Source organism: Aspergillus steynii (assembly GCF_002849105.1).
Source record: "Aspergillus steynii IBT 23096 chromosome Unknown P170scaffold_10, whole genome shotgun sequence".
Lineage (NCBI taxonomy): Eukaryota > Fungi > Ascomycota > Eurotiomycetes > Eurotiales > Aspergillaceae > Aspergillus > Aspergillus steynii.
The window spans coordinates 998,988-1,017,862 of record NW_020194407.1 but is presented as its reverse complement, the minus strand read 5'-3'; the positions used below and the strand labels follow the sequence as shown (position 1 = coordinate 1,017,862).

The 18,875-nt window shown below is 51.1% G+C and overlaps 7 protein-coding genes across 7 annotated transcripts; 3 read left to right on the top strand and 4 right to left on the bottom strand.

The window, feature by feature from the left end:
• Positions 1-75: 75 nt before the first annotated feature.
• Positions 76-1,232, bottom strand: P170DRAFT_514152 (prefoldin subunit 5). The gene is made up of 4 exons (XM_024855180.1): positions 1,050-1,232; positions 692-978; positions 452-569; positions 76-395 (listed from the first exon to the last, which is right to left on the bottom strand). The coding sequence occupies exons 1-4, from the start codon at positions 1,093-1,095 to the stop codon at positions 322-324; spliced, it is 525 nt and encodes a 174-aa protein (XP_024699146.1). The 5' UTR covers positions 1,096-1,232; the 3' UTR covers positions 76-321.
• A 291-nt stretch (positions 1,233-1,523) lies between these two features.
• Positions 1,524-2,252, bottom strand: P170DRAFT_480792 (uncharacterized protein; the record flags this gene model as incomplete). Its single annotated transcript, XM_024853812.1, has 1 exon — positions 1,524-2,252. The coding sequence occupies one exon, from the start codon at positions 2,250-2,252 to the stop codon at positions 1,524-1,526; it is 729 nt and encodes a 242-aa protein (XP_024699145.1).
• A 317-nt stretch (positions 2,253-2,569) lies between these two features.
• On the bottom strand, positions 2,570-3,423 carry P170DRAFT_441294 (nucleotide triphosphate diphosphatase NUDT15). The gene is made up of 3 exons (XM_024850282.1): positions 3,260-3,423; positions 2,982-3,205; positions 2,570-2,890 (listed from the first exon to the last, which is right to left on the bottom strand). The coding sequence occupies exons 1-3, from the start codon at positions 3,345-3,347 to the stop codon at positions 2,696-2,698; spliced, it is 507 nt and encodes a 168-aa protein (XP_024699144.1). The 5' UTR covers positions 3,348-3,423; the 3' UTR covers positions 2,570-2,695.
• A 1,043-nt stretch (positions 3,424-4,466) lies between these two features.
• On the bottom strand, positions 4,467-6,854 carry P170DRAFT_468589 (putative proline--tRNA ligase AIM10). The gene is made up of 7 exons (XM_024852565.1): positions 6,673-6,854; positions 6,547-6,625; positions 6,454-6,497; positions 6,316-6,406; positions 6,185-6,264; positions 6,005-6,134; positions 4,467-5,950 (listed from the first exon to the last, which is right to left on the bottom strand). The coding sequence occupies exons 1-7, from the start codon at positions 6,772-6,774 to the stop codon at positions 4,572-4,574; spliced, it is 1,905 nt and encodes a 634-aa protein (XP_024699143.1). The 5' UTR covers positions 6,775-6,854; the 3' UTR covers positions 4,467-4,571.
• A 160-nt stretch (positions 6,855-7,014) lies between these two features.
• On the top strand, positions 7,015-10,683 carry P170DRAFT_393841 (RNA-binding ribosome biosynthesis protein MAK21). The gene is made up of 4 exons (XM_024846035.1): positions 7,015-7,881; positions 7,935-9,043; positions 9,099-9,642; positions 9,710-10,683. The coding sequence occupies exons 1-4, from the start codon at positions 7,045-7,047 to the stop codon at positions 10,589-10,591; spliced, it is 3,372 nt and encodes a 1,123-aa protein (XP_024699142.1). The 5' UTR covers positions 7,015-7,044; the 3' UTR covers positions 10,592-10,683.
• Positions 10,684-12,805: 2,122 nt separating this feature from the next.
• P170DRAFT_418202 (putative neutral amino acid permease) lies at positions 12,806-15,330 on the top strand. The gene is made up of 5 exons (XM_024847203.1): positions 12,806-13,330; positions 13,424-13,566; positions 13,622-13,748; positions 13,808-14,731; positions 14,794-15,330. The coding sequence occupies exons 1-5, from the start codon at positions 13,124-13,126 to the stop codon at positions 14,872-14,874; spliced, it is 1,482 nt and encodes a 493-aa protein (XP_024699141.1). The 5' UTR covers positions 12,806-13,123; the 3' UTR covers positions 14,875-15,330.
• A 605-nt stretch (positions 15,331-15,935) lies between these two features.
• On the top strand, positions 15,936-18,272 carry P170DRAFT_459415 (uncharacterized protein; the record flags this gene model as incomplete). The annotated part of the gene is made up of 8 exons (XM_024851866.1): positions 15,936-16,106; positions 16,362-16,619; positions 16,671-16,856; positions 16,920-17,130; positions 17,185-17,414; positions 17,541-17,746; positions 17,780-17,912; positions 17,967-18,272. The coding sequence occupies exons 1-8, from the start codon at positions 16,074-16,076 to the stop codon at positions 18,270-18,272; spliced, it is 1,563 nt and encodes a 520-aa protein (XP_024699140.1). The 5' UTR covers positions 15,936-16,073.
• Positions 18,273-18,875: the final 603 nt, after the last annotated feature.

Below are 18,875 nucleotides of genomic sequence, written 5' to 3'. Positions count from 1 at the left end.
CATACGTGGAGGGGAAGCCAGAAAATTTCGGGACAGTTCTTCTGTGTTTATTGAAAAAGGGAATTGAATTGCGATGAATTTTCAATGGGAATTAAAAGCTGCTACATGGCGCATGTCCACGTCAACTATCATATGGAGAAACCAAAATTTCTATTGCTTACATTCATTTTAAGCTGGCTAGCTCTCCAGCACTCTATTTACCCTGGTAAAGATATCAGTTTTTATATTCATAAATCCTACCGAGATGGTATTCATCCGCCCCGTCGAGCCCAGCCCATCTGGGCACTGTCACTGATCACTATATCACGCTATCGATCCAATTTAACCACCACCGGCAGCAGCAGCCTGACCCGATGGCCCGGCGGCACCTTCGCTAAGCAGTTTTTGTCTCAGAGCTAAAAGCACACGGGTTAGCTAGCTGTTTGGATAAGCCACCTCCGGAATAACATACCATCTTCAAAGAGTCTCTGCTGAGAGCTCTTGGTCTGCACGATCTTTTCCAATTCCACCAGGTTCGCATCCAGGGTCTTGATCTTCTCGTTGTAGAACTCGATCGCTTTTTGCGGTGTCTGTATTTCCCGAGTGGTTAGCTTGATTTGCACGAGTCAAATTCCGGAAAATGAATCCAGCGAATATTTCCCCTTCACCGAATCCGAGCGAGCAGAAAGGAAAAAGGAAAATAAAAACCCACCTTCTCAACATAAAACCCCGTCCCGACATCGACGAGCACCTTTTCCCGATCCGCCAGCTTCCCCTTCACGTAGAGCGAGCTGGTCAAGGGGACCAGGATCTCATCTTTTCCGTCGGTGCCCTTCTTCTCGGAGCCCAGGACGCCCTCGTTGATGGAGCGCACGCAGTCGCGGAACTTGGACTGCGCCGCGCGCAGCTTGGCGTGCGAGGAGGTCAGGTGTTCGAGTTCCGAGGAGAGGCGGGATTGCAGGGCGCGGAGCTGCTGCGCAGAGAGGGAGTTGATGTTCACTGTTGGGGTTCTCCGTGTTAGATGGGACTGCGGAGCGAGTTGCTCTGTCTGAGAGGGGAAGGGACTTTACCTGCGCCTGGAGGGGGGTCGGATGCGGGGGTGTTTGGAGGGGGCATTTTTGTTGATGTGCGGAGGTTGGGTTACGCTGAGGTGGTGGACTCGGTGGTGGGATCGATAGTACCCGGGAGGGAGGGTCCTGTGTGAGCTGGAGAGACGCTCTGAAGGGTTTCAGGACCGGCGAGGAGGCGGCGATGTGCGGCGTTGAAGATGGAGAGCTTCTTTCTGGCGTCACGTTCGGGATTCTGCTTTGGGCTTAGCGTGCTGATTCAGCGGGTGGGCTTCCTCCTCTTTGGGGATGGACTATTGTTTGCTGATGAATTGATGGTGACTTTTTGTTATTTTTGCCCAGAGCTAGGTAAAGAGCGACGATTGAACAACAAAGAAATAGTAAAAGAACAGAATCAAGAATACATAAAGTGATGAACCGCCTTCATATCCGGTCACCAGGCCGCTGTGCAGATCTCCCAAATGCGCCATTGAGAAACTACTCATCAGCAGCAGAAAGCTGGTCAAGCAACGTCATACATCGTACAGTGTTCATCAAATCATACTTTTTGACGTTCTCTCTTTGAACTGAGACGGCTAGAGGGATTTCAGGCTCGAGAATATCCAGCACCATCATAGTTATTTTGAGGATGGGGAAGGCCAGGTGACTGTTCTGGCGATATAAATCGCGGATAGCGTTGATATAATGCGATCGGTCCGTGTAGTCCCCTCTTCGGGGAAGCTCGTACGCTTGGGTTGCCAGGACAGTCGGGCCAGGGGAGAGGTGTTCGGAAAGTGTGAGGATAAGATCAGCGGGATACGGCATGTCCGATTCGGAAGGGAGCTTCAGCTCGCGCACCAGTTCCTCCGATATGTGCATTCTGAGCCAGTTCGACACAGACAAAGCCTGATCTCGCCATCTGAGATATGATGGTGTTTCCGTGTCCTGGGGGCGAGGCGTTTGCGGGTCGATAAAATGTGACCTGCCCCAAAAGTCCAGTTCGGTTTCGACGTAGCGAAGCCAGTTGTAAAGGTCGCTTTGGTCCCTCAGCATGGGGATGTCATTCAGCATGACGTAGTCTTGGTCTGAGAGGCCGGACTGATGACTGCACGGGTTACCAGAGTCATGTCGATCATGATGCTGGTGATCTGGTGATGGAACTTGGAGAAGACTCGGGGAAAGCGAATGACCTTCATCCCCAGGGCCGGCTTCTCGTGAGTTGCCCATTTGAACGATTAAGAGTTGAGGGTCAAAAAAGGAGGTTTGCGAGGTTGATAATTATGTGACAGATGGCCCAAAAGCTAGGGATCAAAACTGGCGTAAGCACAGACTGTAGAGGGATAGTGCTGATCAAAGTGAAAGAATAATGGTTTAGTAGATAACGCATGTAAAGTAGATACTGAATAGGTTGTCCGGAGGCGCAGGATGTTTACTCGAGCCCATCGAGGGTTCGTGCCTGCCGAGGCAGTGCTTTCCTGTTTCATTCAATTAAGTATAGGGAAAGTGGACTTCCTCTCCAGCGGTTTCTTGATTCTGTTCGTGTATTTCTTCGCTGTTCAATCGTCACTCTTTCTCTAGCTCTTGACGAAAATAACAAAAAGCCATCATCAATTCATCAGACATGAAAACCCAATCAATCAATTCAATCCCGGGAACATGGCACTTTATGCTCACGCACTTAGGCTTTGAATCGGATGAAACCCCTTCCGCTGCTCGAACAGATTCACAATCGGCATGAACAGCCTCCTCCCGTCGAAGGTCTCCATCCGACCCTCTTCCTCCGCCGTCTTCTGCGCCGCCGCAAACTGCGCGATCTCCTCCCAGCTCACCCACTGCCACTCCTCACACTTCTCCGGCTCGAGGACCTACAAGGTATCAGAATGACCATTCACAAAGTAAACCACCAAACCAAACCAACAAAAACCAAAAAGATAGAAATAGAAATAACGAACGAACCTTAACTTCCACCTCCCCACCCCCCGACGGCGTAGACACCCTACACCCGACAAAGCAAGTAACGTAGTGCTTTCCCTCCTGCTCCATGATGTCGTTCGTGGCGGTCAGGAACCTGATGCTCTGCTCCGGTAGATGCAGGCCCGTTTCTTCGAGCACTTCGCGCGCGGCACAGGTCTCGAACGATTCGTTGAATTCGAGATGCCCGCCGGGGAGTCCCCATGTTCCTGTTTTTCTCTGTTAGTTTTCGGTCGTGGTACAGGGTATGGTGGGGTTCTTACCAGCGCCGTGGCTACCCTTGCGTCTTCCTAGGATGACTTTGCCCTGGTCGTTCAGGATGAAGACGCCGACGCCGATGCGGGGATTCATTTTGTTTAGTTGCTGGTTTGGGAGAAATTTGGTTGGTTGGTTGGTTGGTTGGTTATGATCAAGGGGAGATGCTGGATTGAGCCGGGAGGTTAACAGTATGTGTTTGAGGAATATAAAGACGGATGTAAAAGGAAGTAAGTAGATGTTTATATAGAGCTCGCGAAGAGAAAAATGATGACTGGTGAGTCAGGTCCAGAATGCCAAGATCGGCTGCCGTTGGCGGTTTGGTTTGCCCTACAGTCACTAGTAAACGGTTAGACGCCGCTCAGCCACGATGTGATTGCCTTGCTGCAGAGTTGCGCTCTTTTCCTTTGACTTCAGGCGTTTTTTGCCTTGTGGTGGTACAGTGGGTTGGGCGGTAGGCTGACTGGTGGGTTTTTGAGGTTGGGGTTTACTGCCGATTGCGGGGTTTTTCGTCAATGTGCTGTTGATGGGATTTAGGTTCTTCAGTATAGTTTAGTGTACTATAGTATAGTATTTCAAGTTGGAGATGATATAATCTGCTTGGAGGCGACCATCTAAGCCGGTGATGTAAGATTAAATATTCAGGCTACTAATTACCATGTAGAGAGGGGGATGAAATAGTATAGCCGCGTCAATATATACCGACTTCATGGAGCCAGCCCTGCACGTTGACGACAAGGGTGAACATGTTGTGTCCTAGCCAGTCCAAGAGCACTAAAAGAAAAGGTAGCAAAGGGTTTGCGAGACAAAGGAGCCCTTTGTTTCTAGTAGCACATTTTGTGGCGTTCTGAGAAATTGATCTGTTGGCCGCAATAATCTGACAGTATATTTATTTGTCTTCCTGTAGTGTTTGGGTTTTGCATTACGCAATGTGTTTTTGAACAAGCAGTTGACTTTGGTTGTGTTCCTTGCATTTTTATTGCGTCCTCTATTGAATTTTATATCATATGCATTTATTGAGAGATCGAGATGAGAATGCCGATCAAGTAGGTCGTGCTAAGACTCGCTAACCCGTGTCGAATGCCGCGTCATCCCGAGGTCAATAGTTGTAACCCTAATTTAACAGTCTGAGCAGTCATTGTGAGCAGAGTTATCTTACATGTAGTTTTTTAAGAATCCCGTGAGTTGTGGTTGCTGATGGTCATGTCGAAGGCAGTGGAGTTGTGCGGGTCTGAGATCGACTGAGTGGTGAAGGGTATATGAACACTAGTATACATTTTGCATCATCGACCTATTGTACAAATGCAGGACAACAATTCGCTAGAGCCGGTCCAGTAGAGATCTGACAAACTCGGGCAAACGGTCCAGTGGCACCTCTTCTTTCAAACCACCCAGTCGGCGACACTGCACCTCCAACGTCTGTTGTTTCTTCCATCCCTTGCCGACGACCACGATCACCGGGTATCCGATTAAGTCAGCATCGCCAAGTTTCCAGCCCATCTGCTTGTCGCGGTCGTCTAGGATGACATCGACCGGAGAGCTGGAGCCGGGCTGCGCGCTGAGAACGTCGTACACTTTCTCAGCTTCTTCTTGCAATCCCTTGGCCGGAACGACAATGACTTCGTAAGGGGCCATGGCGCGCGGCCAGTTGAGACCTTTGGAGTCGGCGAGGCTGTCGGCGACTGCGGTGATCATGCGCGAGACGCCGATTCCGTGGCAGCCCATCTGCATGGGAACGTTCTGGTCCTCCGTGCCGCCAGTGTGAGATCGATCGATCATGACGGATGCCTGGAGAACCTCGCTGTATCGAGTGCCGAGGTGGAATGTGTGGCCGAGCTCGATGGCAGTGTGGGTTTTCAGGTGTCCCTGGGCACACTGGCTGCAAGTGTCTCCTTCGTGCATCTTGACCAGGCCTAGCCCGCTGCTTGTCCCGGGGAACCGATCCAGCATTGAGTAGTCGACCTCATCAATCCCGCAGTTGACCTGCTCCAGCAAGTCACTTAGTGGGGGGCGTTTGTATACCCGCACCTGCGAATCATACAGATCTAGGACCTTGGGTCGGTAGGAAAGGTCCTCGGATGCCTTGGCAGACTTGATCTGTTCCGCCCACTGTTCTAAGGGGTTCTCGACACTGAGGTCAAGATCGATGTCTGCTGCGGTCGCGACAGACTTGATCGCATGAGAATTGATCTCTCGTTCCACGGGTTCCTGGCTTGCGTCTTGCATGGAGAATTTCGGGTACCAGCCCCGGAGGAGAGTTTGCTTGTCCTTGGAAATGGCCATCCAGAGACCCGTTGAAACGGTGGGTGCCGCGTTGATGGACTTTTCTTCGGTGTCAAATCCATCCGTTTGCGTCGCCTGATGGGACGTTTGCTCAGCGCCGTGGGATTTCCCGTCCGCCAGCTCTTCATTGTAGACGCTGTCACAGCTGGTGCAGCTGATGATCGTGTCCTCGCCCTTCGAACTGGGAAAGTGGAATTCATGGCTCATGTTCCCGCCCATGTTACCCGAGTCTGCTGCAGCAACCAGATAAGGCACCTTCAGCTCGTTGAATAGCTCTGTGTAGGCGGCTTTCACCGATGAATATGTTTTCAAAGCCTCTTCGACGCTGTGATCGAACGTGTAGAGATCCTTCATAATGAATTCGCGTCCACGAAGAAGGCCCTGGCGCGGCCTTGGCTCATCTCTATACTTCCTCGCTGTAGTTAAAGTGAGCGTCTATTCGTTGCATACTTCTACCTGTCTGAACTTACATATCTGGTATACCCGCAAAGGCAGGTCTCGGTAAGATTTGGCGAGACTTCCTACTAGGGTGGTAATTTCTTCCTCGTGAGTGGGAGCAAGCAAAAACCGAGACTCCTTGCGATCGAGAAATCTGAACACCTGGAGCGTCATAATTAGCAACGAGCGTTGAGCTCGAAGGATGCTCATACCTCCGAACTGTCCGTCAAACGTCCGGACCGCTCCCAAAGTTCCTGGGCGGATATAGACGACAGAGAAACCTTGGAGGCTCCTAAAGACCTGAATTAGCTTGTTGACACAATAAGATGATGACTGATCATACCAATTGATTGCATGTGCTTGTCAATTAGACGCTCTAGCTTGTCTTGAACCCGCAATCCTAGAGGCAACATGTGGAAGATTCCTGAGTATGCCTGTACCAGATTAGAGGTGCTTTTGTGCGTATGGTATGAGCACAAACCTGTCGAAGGAAGCCACCTCTCACTAAAAGGTCATTTGCGTCCTCTATTTCCTAGTCAGCCCTGTTCTTTTAGAGCATAGTTTTCGCATGTACCTTTTTCTGCCGTGACATTCTTCTTGGAGATACCGCCAGTCGGGATCCAGAAATTGGATATCCGACTCCGACCATCAGTCTGCAAAATCAGCAAGTATTACCACACTTAAGCGCACGATGACATACATGGTAACAGCATCTCGGGACCCTCTGGAATCGAAAGACTCCCAAATATGCTCGATACGGGCCCGAGTAGCGGCCCGCAGTCGGGCGGACCCCAGAGATCATGAATCGCGAGGGCACAATTGACGCTTAAACAGAGTCCTAAGGTCAATTGATGGAGATGAGCGAATCCTAGTCAATCCCAAGTGTTCGAAATGGAGCGGAATCTAAAGCAAACAGTCCGACTGATGGCCTCGGATGGCCCGTGCACCGTAATCCGTCGGCACAACCATTTCTCCGGCGGCCTCGTCCGTTTGGGATTTTCGGGCGGCAGAAAAAAAAAAGTTATCAGACAATCAATTCAATCCCACATCTTGGCTGCTATACCTGCCCGTCATGGCTAAGAACAAGGGTAAACGCTCCTCTGGGGCCAATGCGATTGTCCCCGATGGTGGTGTCCCCGTCAATGACTCCAACGCTGCTGCCGACGCTCTCCCCCAGATTCCTGAGGGCGCTTTTGCCGGCCTCCGACAGAAGATCGAACAGAAGTTGAAGGACGAGAATGCGGCGAAGCAGAAGAAGATCAACAACAGCAACAAGGCGAAGCCGGCTCCCAAGGAAAGTCCGAAGCAAAACAACAAGCCGGCTGCCCCGGCGCAACCTGCGAAGCGGGGATCCGACGCCGATAAAAACAACCAAGGCAAGAAGCGGGATCGCAATGGGGATGTGATTGCGAGAGGGAAGAAGGATGCGGAGAAGCCTAAGCCTTCGAAGTCGAATGAAACAGACGAGACCGATACCCTGCGACAGGAGATTTTGGCCCTTGGGGGAACTGAGGAAGACTATGATCTACTTGCTGAGATCGAATCCGACTCTGAGGTGGAGGGCGCGAAGGAGGCCCCCAAGAAGTCAAACAACAAGTCAGACGATGACTTCCTCCGGAAAGAGCTTTCGAGTATGCTGGCTGCTGCTGGACAGGTTGTCCCTGATGATCTACCGGATGATGAAGCTGAAGCTGAAGCTGAAGAGGACGAAGGAGAGGAAGATGATGAGGCGGAGGATAACGAGTTGGATGTGGACGATGAGGAGGCACAAAGCGACCTCGACGAGGGTTCGGATGGCAATGTTTCATCAGACCAGGAAGTTTCTCCACCTCCGGCCAAGAAAGAGACGAAAAAGCAGAAAGCCGATCAAGATCGGGTTCAAACGGTCCCAAGGGAATATTCTAAGCTTGTGAGTCTTCATGACAACTTTCCTATGCTACCATTTACTAATACTATGAACAGACAGTTCCCCCACGATCTGACTGGTACCAAATCGAACTTCCCCCGATTCCTGCGAAGCAAGTCAACGCACTGCCCCGACACTTGATTGACCGCGTGTACCAGCATGCTCTCACGCTGCTCGAGAAGGAGAGCAAGATGTACTCCGCGGCCCAGCAGGCTTCTGCGTCATCTTCCCACAAGTTCTACACGACCATCATGACATCCGGAACCCTAAGCGATAAGATCTCTGCTTTGACGCTTGCCGTCCAGGAGTCGCCCGTCCACAACAGCAAGTCGTTGGAAAGTCTGATCAACCTTGGAAAGAAGCGCAGTCGTGCCCAGGCCGTTGAAGTCCTCCGATCCCTAAAGGATATGTTTGCTCAGGGCACCTTGCTCCCTGGTGACCGCAGACTCCGATCTTTTGCCAACCAACCAGGCCTTTTGACGGCGTTCCAAGGAGCAGGTGGCCGATGGTCAGAGGGCGATGCTCTTCCGGGAGGTCTCGAGGAAAGCCATCTGATTGTTTGGGCTTTTGAGAGCTTCCTCAAGGACCAGTATTTCGAGATGCTCAAGATTCTCGAGGTCTGGTGTAACGATGAGATCGAATTCTCCCGCTCCCGCGCCGTCAGTTACGTCTACGAGCTTCTCAAGGAGAAGCCCGAACAGGAAACCAACCTTCTGCGACTGTTGGTCAACAAGCTCGGAGACAAGGCAAAGAAGATCGCTTCCCGATCCTCCTACCTGCTTCTTCAACTCGAACAAGCGCATCCGCTGATGAAACCGACCATCATCAACTCCGTTGAGGAAGTCCTCTTCCGTCCTGGTCAGAGCCAGCACGCCAAGTACTATGCCATGATCACCCTCAACCAGACCGTTCTGAGCACGAGGGAGGAGCAGGTCGCGGTCAAACTGCTTGACATCTATTTCACCTTCTTCGTTGTCTTGCTGAAGTCGATGAAACCCCAGAAGGGCAACAAGAAGAATGGCAAGTTCGCTAAGAAGGGCGGCAAAGACAAGGAAGACCCGGCCAAGGGTCAGGCTCAGAATGAAGAAATGCGAGAAAAGCTCACCTCGGGAGTCTTGACTGGTGTCAATCGTGCTTATCCTTTCACCAGCTCGGACACGGAGCGGTATGTTTTCAGATTTCCCCCATCGGCCAGGGAATGTTACTAATTACATTGGCAGGCTCTCCAAGCATATCGACACTCTGTTCCGTATTACTCACTCTTCCAACTTCAACACCAGCATTCAAGCCCTCATGTTGATTCAGCAATTGACATCCACTCACCAAGTTGCCGCCGATCGGTTCTACCGCACCCTGTATGAGTCGCTCCTTGATCCTCGGGTGGCTACGTCCTCCAAACAGTCTCTCTACCTCAACCTGCTGTTCAAGGCATTGAAGAATGACATAAACGCCCGACGTGTCAAGGCGTTTGTCAAGCGTATCATCCAAGTCCTTGGTATGCACCAGCCCGCCTTCATTTGCGGTGTTTTCTACCTGGTACGAGAGCTGGAGAAGGCATTCCCGGGTCTGCAGGCCTTGTTCGACCAGCCCGAGGAAAATGACAGCGACGACGAAGAGGTGTTCAAGGATGTACCCGATGAGGATGACGAGCAGGAAGAGCCGACGGTGGCGGAGGTCACCCCGCAAAAGCCTTCTCATAACTACGATCCCCGCAAGCGAGACCCCGAGCACAGCAATGCGGACCGCACGTGTCTCTGGGAATTGGTGAGTTGTTCTCCATTCTGCAAGTCGAATATGCTCCGAGTGTGCATGCTAATATTCGGCGTAACAGCTACCCTACCTATCTCACTTCCATCCATCCGTGTCGGTCAATGCAGAGCATCTGCTTGATCACAAGCCGATGAGCGGCAAGCCGGACATGACCATCCACACGTTAACCCACTTCCTTGACCGCTTCGTCTACCGAACCCCCAAGGCATCTGCGGGTACACGTGGTGCGTCCATCATGCAACCCCTTGCCGGCAGCGAGGCGAAGGACCGACTGGTCAGCTCCGGCAAGCACGCCCACCACCTGCCCCTCAACTCGGAGGCCTTCTGGCAGAAGAAATCCGAGGACATTGCGGCCGAGGATGTCTTCTTCCACGAGTACTTCAACCGTCTCGGCAAGGACAAGGAGAAGGCCCGCAAGAAGAAGGGCCAGGAGTCCGCCGGCAAGGACGGCGAGGAGGACGAGCTCAGCGACGCCGAGTCCGAGATCTGGCAGGCCCTGGTGGATTCGCGACCGGAAGTCGAAGGCCGCGGCGACAGCGACGACGACCTCGACATGGACGATCTCGAGTCGGCGTACGACAAGTCGGACGAGGAGGAAGCCAGCGGCGACGAGGGCGTCATCTTCAACGACGAGTCCGACGAGGAGATGGACGAGGGCGAGGACGAGCCCGCGGCCCCCAAGCCCAAGGCCCAGCCCAAGTCCAAGAAGTCCGCGGAGGAGGACGAGGACGACGACTTCGACATGGACGTCTCGGACGACGAGGCCTTCGTGGACAGCGACGAGGAAGTTCCCTCGGACGTGGAGCTCGGCACCGTGGACGAGCTGCCCAAGGACGAGAAGCATGCCGAGAAGCAGAAGCGCCGCAAGCTCAAGCACCTGCCGACGTTCGCTTCTGCGGACGACTATGCGGCTTTGCTGGCCGAGGAAGACGAGGGGATGTAGGAGGGATCGTTGTAGATCCGATGTGCATATTACTAGATACAACAGATACCACAAAAGTCCGGGTTACGGTTTCAGGATTCATTTTCGTGTAGAGAACAAGTCCGAAAATTCTCTAGATTGTCTAAACCCTCGTCCTTACCCTACTGAGTAACTGGTCAGAATTACCTACCTAGCTTCATGTGGCCGACGGGATGGTGCAATCCCCACTAGTCTGATACCATCGATGCAGAACCACCGGCGGGATATCATTGGCGGCGGTCCGGGGCCAGACGACAAGCATTTCGCCCCAGCGACTACCTAAATTAAACTACTATCGAATTTTCCGAGTCCGTAGACCTTAGTATTGCCGGGATCGTGGTCAGGTCCAGCTACTTAATGCCGAACTGTTGGATACGAGAGCTTTCCGCCCCGATGTCGATGGCGTGCTTTGCGTTGTTTTTAACTGCCCTATACAGCCTACGGAATAGGTACTAGGGAAGCTACGGTCGAATAGCCCTACATCCAACAGCTCCGTCGGCATCGGGAAGTGGGGATGCAAAGAATGACTAGAAGTGGGTGGGACGCAGGTACCAGCGATCGAGACCAAACCACAACATGTGAACACTCATCCATGATGCCTGTAGAGTATACCTAGACCAGACCATGAAGATGACCACATGAAAACGTCAAATGCAAGCCCTTCCCTAATAGGGTCAACCCCTCAGAGTCGGGCGCATTTAAGTTTCGAGTTGCGGAGGGAGGAGGAGCCGTGGATCCCGGCGGTGGTTGTTGTTCAAGATGCGAGGGTCGAATGGTAGAGTGTCCAGTCGGAGGATTCTGATTGAGTCTATGCGTGGCTTTATTAGAAGTCCTGCTATAGAGGGGGATCTTACCGAAGAAATAATCTCTTTCGTTACTAAGCCATAAGAAACTAAGATTAAAGCAACTGTCATACGACGCAAGGGCCCCGGGAAGGAAAGGCAAATGAAGGCGACCGAGAGCCGTCCTCCTTGCTGGACTCGGAGATGGCCGTCTGGATGCTAAATCGACTGGACACGTGGGAGCGAAAATCACGCCATCGGCTAGTGCATAACGTGCTCGCCGTTAAAACCAACCGGATTTCGTTCTCGTTTTCTTTTTGCGTTCTCTGCATCATACTATTTCCTGCAGGTTGTCGACTAGTAGTTACGCAGTACGGAGTAGTTAGCTAGGTAGTGTTGCCGATGTAATTAATAATTATGCAGAGCCCTGCATAACACAGTCATAAGAGTGGATGGATCATCGACTGTGTTCAGACGGCTCCAACCGCCCAGCGGCCAAAGCAGGACGCAAGAAAAAAAAAGAAAAAAGAAAAAGCCGGAAAAGACATACGCATGCGGGGCGCAAGAAAACTCGGACAGCTCCGCCCAGATGCTCCTGATTGGCCGGAAATCGACATGGGGGAGTGGGGATTGGGGGAAGAGGGTGCCCCAGACCCGGTGTAAATCGTGGAATGCCTGCCAGCGCTGGAATCGTCCAACGAACGCATCGCTGCTAGATCGCTTCGGGTAAGCCTGGGATGGGAGAAAAATTCAACTTGGGTCGCCCGGTGTGATCGTCTCCCTGTCTCCCAGTCTCCCGACAGATGGCGGTCGTATTCTCCCACTTGTCCAGGGGGGATCCAGGTCCGTGGGAAGCTGCAGTTGGGAAATGCCAGGGAATCAAAGAATCAAAGTTAGGAGCCGTCACCATCCAAGGCCCCACGCCGAGCACGTCATGGTCTAGTGGTGCACTCCGTAAGAGTCCTAACAGGGCGAGCTGTCGCTTTCGCCGCATTAATATTGATCGCGCTGGCTGGACTCGGAGGGCGTCGGTCTCGGCCTTCTTCATTCTAACTCGCTGCAGTAATTGAATTTAATATTATTATATTTTCTGCTTTTAATCGTTTGTCGCTTTTATCAGTCGATCTTCACCGAAAGGATCGAATTAAATTAGACCCTCATTTCTACAAAGTTAATCTCGGCCAACGTGACAACCCAAGATAATAAAAAAGAAAAACGAAATAGAAAAAGAAAAGAAAAGAAAAAAAATGACCGGGATTCCCATCCAAGCCGTCCTTTTAAGCCTTTAGCATCGTCCCTTGGCTTTGCTTCGCTTTTCTTGATTTCCGTCCAAGACTTTTCGCCCCTCGTCCGGTGTCTTGGACTCTTGGTACGCCGACGCTTGACTTCCTTGGTAGGTCCAACTGCCCTTCCCACTCTCTCCTCCTCTTAGCTTGACTGGTGTCTTTTCTGCGCTCGCTTCTTTTGCTACGATTTTCTGCTATTTAAGAATTTCCTCCGTGCTCCCCTGCGGTCTTTTCTTACCCATTGCTCGTCTTCATCCGGGCTGCCATTCCAACTGCTTTTCTCTCCGTCATTAACCCCAATTCCTCTAGATACCTTATCGTCCTCCGCCTGCTACTTCCCATTTTCGGCGCCAACAGGAGCAGTACATGCATCTGCGACCCGTACCCGTGATTTCCTTTTCTCAATCTCTCCATTCGTTTCGCCTGCGGTTCGTCCGCTCCATAAAATGGCGGAGTACAATACAACCCAGGCCGCGGCTCGTAGGCCCTCCTTCGCCTCCGACCAGCTCGATCCCGCCAATGACAAGGTGAAATTGGACCTGGAGACGCAGCAGTCCGAAGGCATGGATTCCGGATCCGAGGGAGACGTCGGAAGACAAATTGAATTGGAGGCCGGGAACTCGATCAAGTATCGCACTTGCAGTTGGCAAAAGGTCCGTCGCTCGCTTTCGAGGAACCCCAGACAACAGAAGAAAAAGTGATTTGGGGGCCACATGAACCGAAGCTAACGAGATGAATCGAATTAGACGGCCGCGCTGCTTTTCTCGGAGTATATCTGTCTTGCGATCATGTCGTTTCCCTGGTCCTATTCCATTCTCGGCCTCGTTCCGGGCTTGATCTTAACCGTGTTTATCGCGTCAGTTGTGTTGTACACGTCGCTAATTATCTGGTATGACTGTTCGAGTCCGTCGATTCGGGTGCGCGCTTGCTGATGAGTGGCCCAGGAGATTTTGCTTGCGTCATCCAAATGTCCGCGACGTGTGTGACATTGGCCAGGTCCTGTTCTGGAATTCGAAAATTGTGTGGTATCTGACTGCCATTATGTTCTTGCTGAACAATACTTTCATTCAGGTTGGTTTCCACTGTTCTCCGTGGCCTCCAGCGTTGGTGGGAATCTAACATCTAGTTAGGGCTTGCATTGTCTGGTCGGCGCCGAGTACTTAAACACCGTCACCGGTCACCCCACGTGCTCAATTGTCTTCGCCTTGGTGACTGCCATTATTTCTCTTATTTTCTCGCTCCCGCGTACATTCAGTACCCTGTCAAAGGTGGCAACATTCTCGGCTCTGACCACCTTCATCTCGGTTCTGCTGGCCATGATCTTTGCGGGAATTGAGGATCACCCGGCTGGTTACAGCCCCGCGCTCGGCAACCCCATAGTAACGGCCATTCCTGTCAAGGGAACGACCTTCGTTTCTGGCGTGAACGCTTTCCTGAACATCAGCTATACGTTCATTGGTCAGATCACTCTACCCAGTTTCATCGCCGAAATGAAGGAACCCAGAGATTTTTGGAAATCAGTCACCGCGGTCACGATCGCCGAGATCATTGTTTTCAGCTTGGCAGGATCCATCGTTTATGTTTACACCGGCAACCAGTACATGACTGCGCCGGCATTCGGCTCGCTGGGCGACGATATCTACAAGAAGGTGTCTTTCTCGTTTATGGTTCCGACCTTGATCTTCCTCGGAGTGCTGTATGCCTCTGTGTCTGCCCGCTTCGTGTTCTTTCGTCTGTTTGACGGAACTCGTCACAAGGGCAATCATACTGTTCTCGGATGGGCTGCGTGGACCGGTATCCTGATTGTCCTGTGGGTCTTGGCCTTCATCATCTCCCAGGTCATCCCGTTCTTTTCCGATCTGCTCTCCATCATGAGTTCGCTCTTCGACTCCTTCTTCGGTTTCATTTTCTGGGGCGTTGCGTACCTGCGGATGAGACGCGAAACCTACGGACCGGGATTCTATAGGAAACGAGGCATTCGCGGCTGGGCCGGAGCTGCCCTGAACGTCGGCTTGATTGGAGTGGGGCTCTTTTTCCTGGGACCAGGCACCTACGTAAGTCTTTTTGTTTCATCCCTTCAATTGACTAGAGGGCAGGCTGGCTAACGAGATATCAGGCTTCCATCGAGAGTGTGATCTTGAACTATAAAGCCGGAACCGTGGGAAGTCCATTTTCCTGCGCCGACAACGGACTGTAACGATTAGCTTTTATGTCATGATTTGTTTTGTTCTTCACGTTCTTTCAAGGAAACGAGTGGGATTTAATGTTTGATGTCGAACACCCGGAAACAGGTTGAGGGTGCTAATGTCGAAGGGCTGGAGGCCGGGTTCATCTGATGCGGGCGATCTTCCGTTTTCTACGCAGCGATTTGATCTCTTCAAACGACCAACCTTTATTGTTCTGGGTCAATACAAAAAAACCTTCTGTTCGCGAGCATGAAAGTCTTCTGCCGAAAAAAGGGCTTGAAGACTATCCCAGACCCAGGGGAAATTCATGGACGAAGACGCAGTTTGCTTTGTCCCTTGCTCGCAGCAGGTCTCGACATTTATATTACTATGGTAGATCACTCAGTATTCATTAGTAGATGGGTCTAGATCACCGCATTTGGGGACTCTGTCTAGGGTATGATGCTGGTGGTACTGGCCGATCAACCGAGAAGATAGATGAGATGATGTATCGATATGATTAGACTATTCAACAGACACCCTGTACATGGAAGACCAGGGCACTGGACTTGGAATTGTCAGAAGAATGGAATCCACTGGATATTACTACTAGGTTATGATGATCCTTGTCGTAAGAGTTGCCTGCCATTATCCGCGGGAAGCTTGGCCTATCATTATATAACTTTCCTGCTATCTCTGTATAGCTATCTGCTCCTTAACTCTTGTATAATTTTAATGTTTTTGTTTTTATCCTTTTTTTTTTCTTCATGCTCTTGTCTCATGGTCCTTACGGGATGGGATGGATTTGGTATTTTAACAAACACATTGTTTCCAGCTTTAGTTAGGTAGTATAGATCCAGAGGATAGGGTGGATTGGATTCTCAACGACCCGAAGGAGGCGTACCGGCAGTTCAAGCATGCCCTCGAATGAATATGTGATCCTAGATATGTTCCAAAAATACACTGTAAAGACTAAAGACAAGGCGTCGTCCGGACGATTATTGCTCCGGCGCTAACTAAGGCATACTCCGCTCCGGAGTCTATCCCCTTCATTCATTCATTCCGAGTCATCCACGGAGGCCTACGGGTCTGTGAACTAGTGTCGGCAAGTGCTTTGCTCGGACACGGCATCGCAGCTCTTGTTGATTGCTGTGTCGTGCAGGGCTTCTTGACTTTAACGGCGGGCCACCTCACCTCTTCTGGCTCTTTGAAATACCATTTACGGTTCGATATGCTGGACGAGCTTGCTGAATTACGACGTCAAGTGGAGGAAGAGAGAAGGGCAAGGGAAGAGGCAGAGCGACAACGGCAGGAGGCAGAGCGCTGACAGTAAGAGGCTGAACGACGACTGTAACCTACTACTTTGTTTCGCCTTCTTGACCGCTGCCACGAATCTCTGTCTCAGGCGATCCAAGTCGAGACGGATGCTACCCTTACCACCTAAGGCGACGTAACTAACCTGGTTAACTGACTTTTCCCCAAACGGATTGTCCCTTGGCTTGATTTCCCTCGGCTCCAGGAGAAAATCTGGGAACAACTCAAACACGCGGTCAGCTTTACCTCGCGCCCGCTTTTCCCTTCCGATGACCAGCTGGACTATATCACAGAAAATGTTCAGGGCCGGCCCATCTACTCAGAAGCAACTTTGCGAAACTTCGAGCGAGACACGGTAGATATCTTTGTTAAAAAGATCTTCAAGGCATTACAAGGCGATGGATCTTTAAGCCAGGAGTTTGATATTAAGGGCCAAGTCACCTTTTATGACCATATGGACTCAGTGTCGCTAGATGACCGTATAGAGCAGATGCGCCTTAACGGTGCGCCTTAGCAACCAACAAGCACTGACCATGGGAGGGGTGAACAGGTGGGACAAAGTCAGGGGGCTCGCTCGAGAAGGCGACTCAACCGCCGGACTGATCAGTTCTGTGTTCGCATTGTGGCTGGCGAGCGCCGGACACTAGTGTATGCGGTGGAGTTTAAGGCCCCTCACAAGCTAATACTCGCTGAACTGGTTGTGGGCTTGCATGAGATGGACCTGGAACGCGATGTTATTAGTTAAAAAGGTGATATATTTGAGTTTCATGCCATCTGTCTTGTCGCTGCTGTGTACACTCAGATATTCTCATATATGCAGGACCTAGGGATTCAATACGGGTACATTCGGACAGGAGAGGCATTTGTCTTTCTACATATCCCAACAGATCCCACAATACTTCAGTACTCTTTATATGTCCCAAATCAAGACGTGCTGACAGGTGATAAGAGCCGTTTCCACCAGACTGCCGTGGGTCAGATACTTACATTCACCCTCCAGGCGCTGGCCGCCGAAACTCCATCTTAAGATTGGTACAATACAGCAAATAAAAAACTTACCGAGTGGGAAGTTAAATACTTGGACGTCTTGCGCGATATCCCTGAAATAATTCGCAAGGAGCCACCACCCTCCAATTATCGACCCTCACACTGGAAACGGGAACCAAAGACGCACTATACACGGTCCCGTGCTCGTTGTGACCCAGACGTATCTACCCCGAAAGGCTCGCCAAGCGAAGGTAGTAATAGTGACGAGGACGTGCTTTCACCGTCTATCGCACTAACTATGCGCAGTCGATCGAGTCACGGGCGTGGTTAACATCCATCGACCGGCACCCGAACACAATCCGACCGGAGCCAAACACAGACCTCTTAAAATAAGAAGCGGTCCATGCGGCCGTACTGCACCATGGCTTGTATCCGTGGCATTGTCCACCGAGGTCCTTTAAATAAAAATTGCCCTAACTTGCAACAACACAGCAGTCCTAGGCATCCAATGGGCCCGCGGGAATTCACATACAAGCTACACTGTCAACTCGTCCAGAACCGAGACCAGGGATTTGAAATACTGCACATCTGTGGTCGGACGGGGTATCTCATAAAAGCGACTCTATTATCTCATAGATATACTATAGTTATTAAGGCTACAACTGAGGAGAAGCCGTATAGTTTTCACGCCAAAGTTAACAATTATCACCGCCTCCAAAGCTTGCAAGGATATCAGATCCCGGTCTGTCTAGGCCACTTTAAGCCAAACGTCAGATACTAGTACCATAGCAAATTAATAGCACATATGATAATCCTGAGCTAGTCTGGAATCCGGCTTCAGAAGGTAATTAGTAATGAGAATTCGGACTTCTTCCACAAAGAGCGCGATAAATGTCTGGCCGTCCTCTGGTCGCACGGAGTGGTCCATAAAGACAAGAAGTGGCGTAATATGCTGTGGGATGAACTGACCGGGCGTTTGGTTGTCATTGACCTGGAGGACATAGAATGGATCAAGCAGCCTCGGCCCCTCCAGCCAACATCTGCCAATTCATCAGGTCGTCATATTGCGGGAGTGCAGCAGAGGAAAGAAGGACACCGCTCCAGTCTGCCTGCTGCCTGCATATCATGATGATTCACTTAAAGCAGCCGCCTCGATCACAGACTCACAGGCCGATTGAAGATAAACACATACATGAAGGAAGACGAAACACCAGTCGCGGGATTAATGGCCATGATATATCAAACGCCCCAAGCATGGCTCAACTCGAGCAAGAGAGTTGGTTTCTTTCTGCCCCGGGAGCCTTCCCGGTCAACATCTTCTCTACCTAAATACTTCCGCTTGTCCCGATGACGGGAAAGGGACCTGCTCATCGGTAGCCACAATCCAATCACATTACCGAAGGAGAGCTGGTATCCGAGACCTCACCAAGGAGATTCAGGGACACTCACGACATAAAGGACGCTGCCAGATACTTTCGCTGCCACGGAGGATTTCTTGCTGACAACATCCTAAAACTCAGGCCCATAGTCTATCGCGTGTAATTCGGTGCCTGAAGACTGGGTTTCAGAATCTCTCTCCGCTATATCGGGGACCGAGTCCTTCACAGACTGGCGGCAAGTCTAGGAGGTTATGCTCATCCTATTTTCTGACTGTTCGCATTTAAACAAAGATGTCGGAAGGATTTATACATTCATATTTATACATGAGGAAGAACGGTTGGGGATAGTAGAT

Bases quoted from the DNA above. Each gene is read 5' to 3' on its own strand.
- P170DRAFT_514152 (XM_024855180.1), bottom strand. From the start codon at position 1,095: ATGCCCCCTCCAAACACCCCCGCATCCGACCCCCCTCCAGGCGCAG. The intron at 979-1,049 runs GTAAAGTCCCTT...GAACCCCAACAG, and splicing joins CGACCCCCCTCCAGGCGCAG to TGAACATCAACTCCCTCTCT. The intron at 396-451 runs GTATGTTATTCC...GTGTGCTTTTAG, and splicing joins GCAGAGACTCTTTGAAGATG to CTCTGAGACAAAAACTGCTT.
- P170DRAFT_441294 (XM_024850282.1), bottom strand. From the start codon at position 3,347: ATGAATCCCCGCATCGGCGTCGGCGTCTTCATCCTGAACGACCAGGGC. The intron at 3,206-3,259 runs GTAAGAACCCCA...AGAGAAAAACAG, and splicing joins CAAGGGTAGCCACGGCGCTG to GAACATGGGGACTCCCCGGC. The intron at 2,891-2,981 runs GTTCGTTCGTTA...GATACCTTGTAG, and splicing joins GTGGGGAGGTGGAAGTTAAG to GTCCTCGAGCCGGAGAAGTG.
- P170DRAFT_468589 (XM_024852565.1), bottom strand. From the start codon at position 6,774: ATGATCTCTGGGGTCCGCCCGACTGCGGGCCGCTACTCGGGCCCGTAT. The intron at 6,498-6,546 runs GTACATGCGAAA...ACTAGGAAATAG, and splicing joins GAATGTCACGGCAGAAAAAG to AGGACGCAAATGACCTTTTA. The intron at 6,135-6,184 runs GTATGAGCATCC...ATGACGCTCCAG, and splicing joins GTTTGACGGACAGTTCGGAG to GTGTTCAGATTTCTCGATCG.
- P170DRAFT_393841 (XM_024846035.1), top strand. From the start codon at position 7,045: ATGGCTAAGAACAAGGGTAAACGCTCCTCTGGGGCCAATGCGATTGTC. The intron at 7,882-7,934 runs GTGAGTCTTCAT...TACTATGAACAG, and splicing joins CAAGGGAATATTCTAAGCTT to ACAGTTCCCCCACGATCTGA. The intron at 9,044-9,098 runs GTATGTTTTCAG...TTACATTGGCAG, and splicing joins ACCAGCTCGGACACGGAGCG to GCTCTCCAAGCATATCGACA.
- P170DRAFT_418202 (XM_024847203.1), top strand. From the start codon at position 13,124: ATGGCGGAGTACAATACAACCCAGGCCGCGGCTCGTAGGCCCTCCTTC. The intron at 13,567-13,621 runs GTATGACTGTTC...TGAGTGGCCCAG, and splicing joins TACACGTCGCTAATTATCTG to GAGATTTTGCTTGCGTCATC. The intron at 14,732-14,793 runs GTAAGTCTTTTT...ACGAGATATCAG, and splicing joins TCCTGGGACCAGGCACCTAC to GCTTCCATCGAGAGTGTGAT.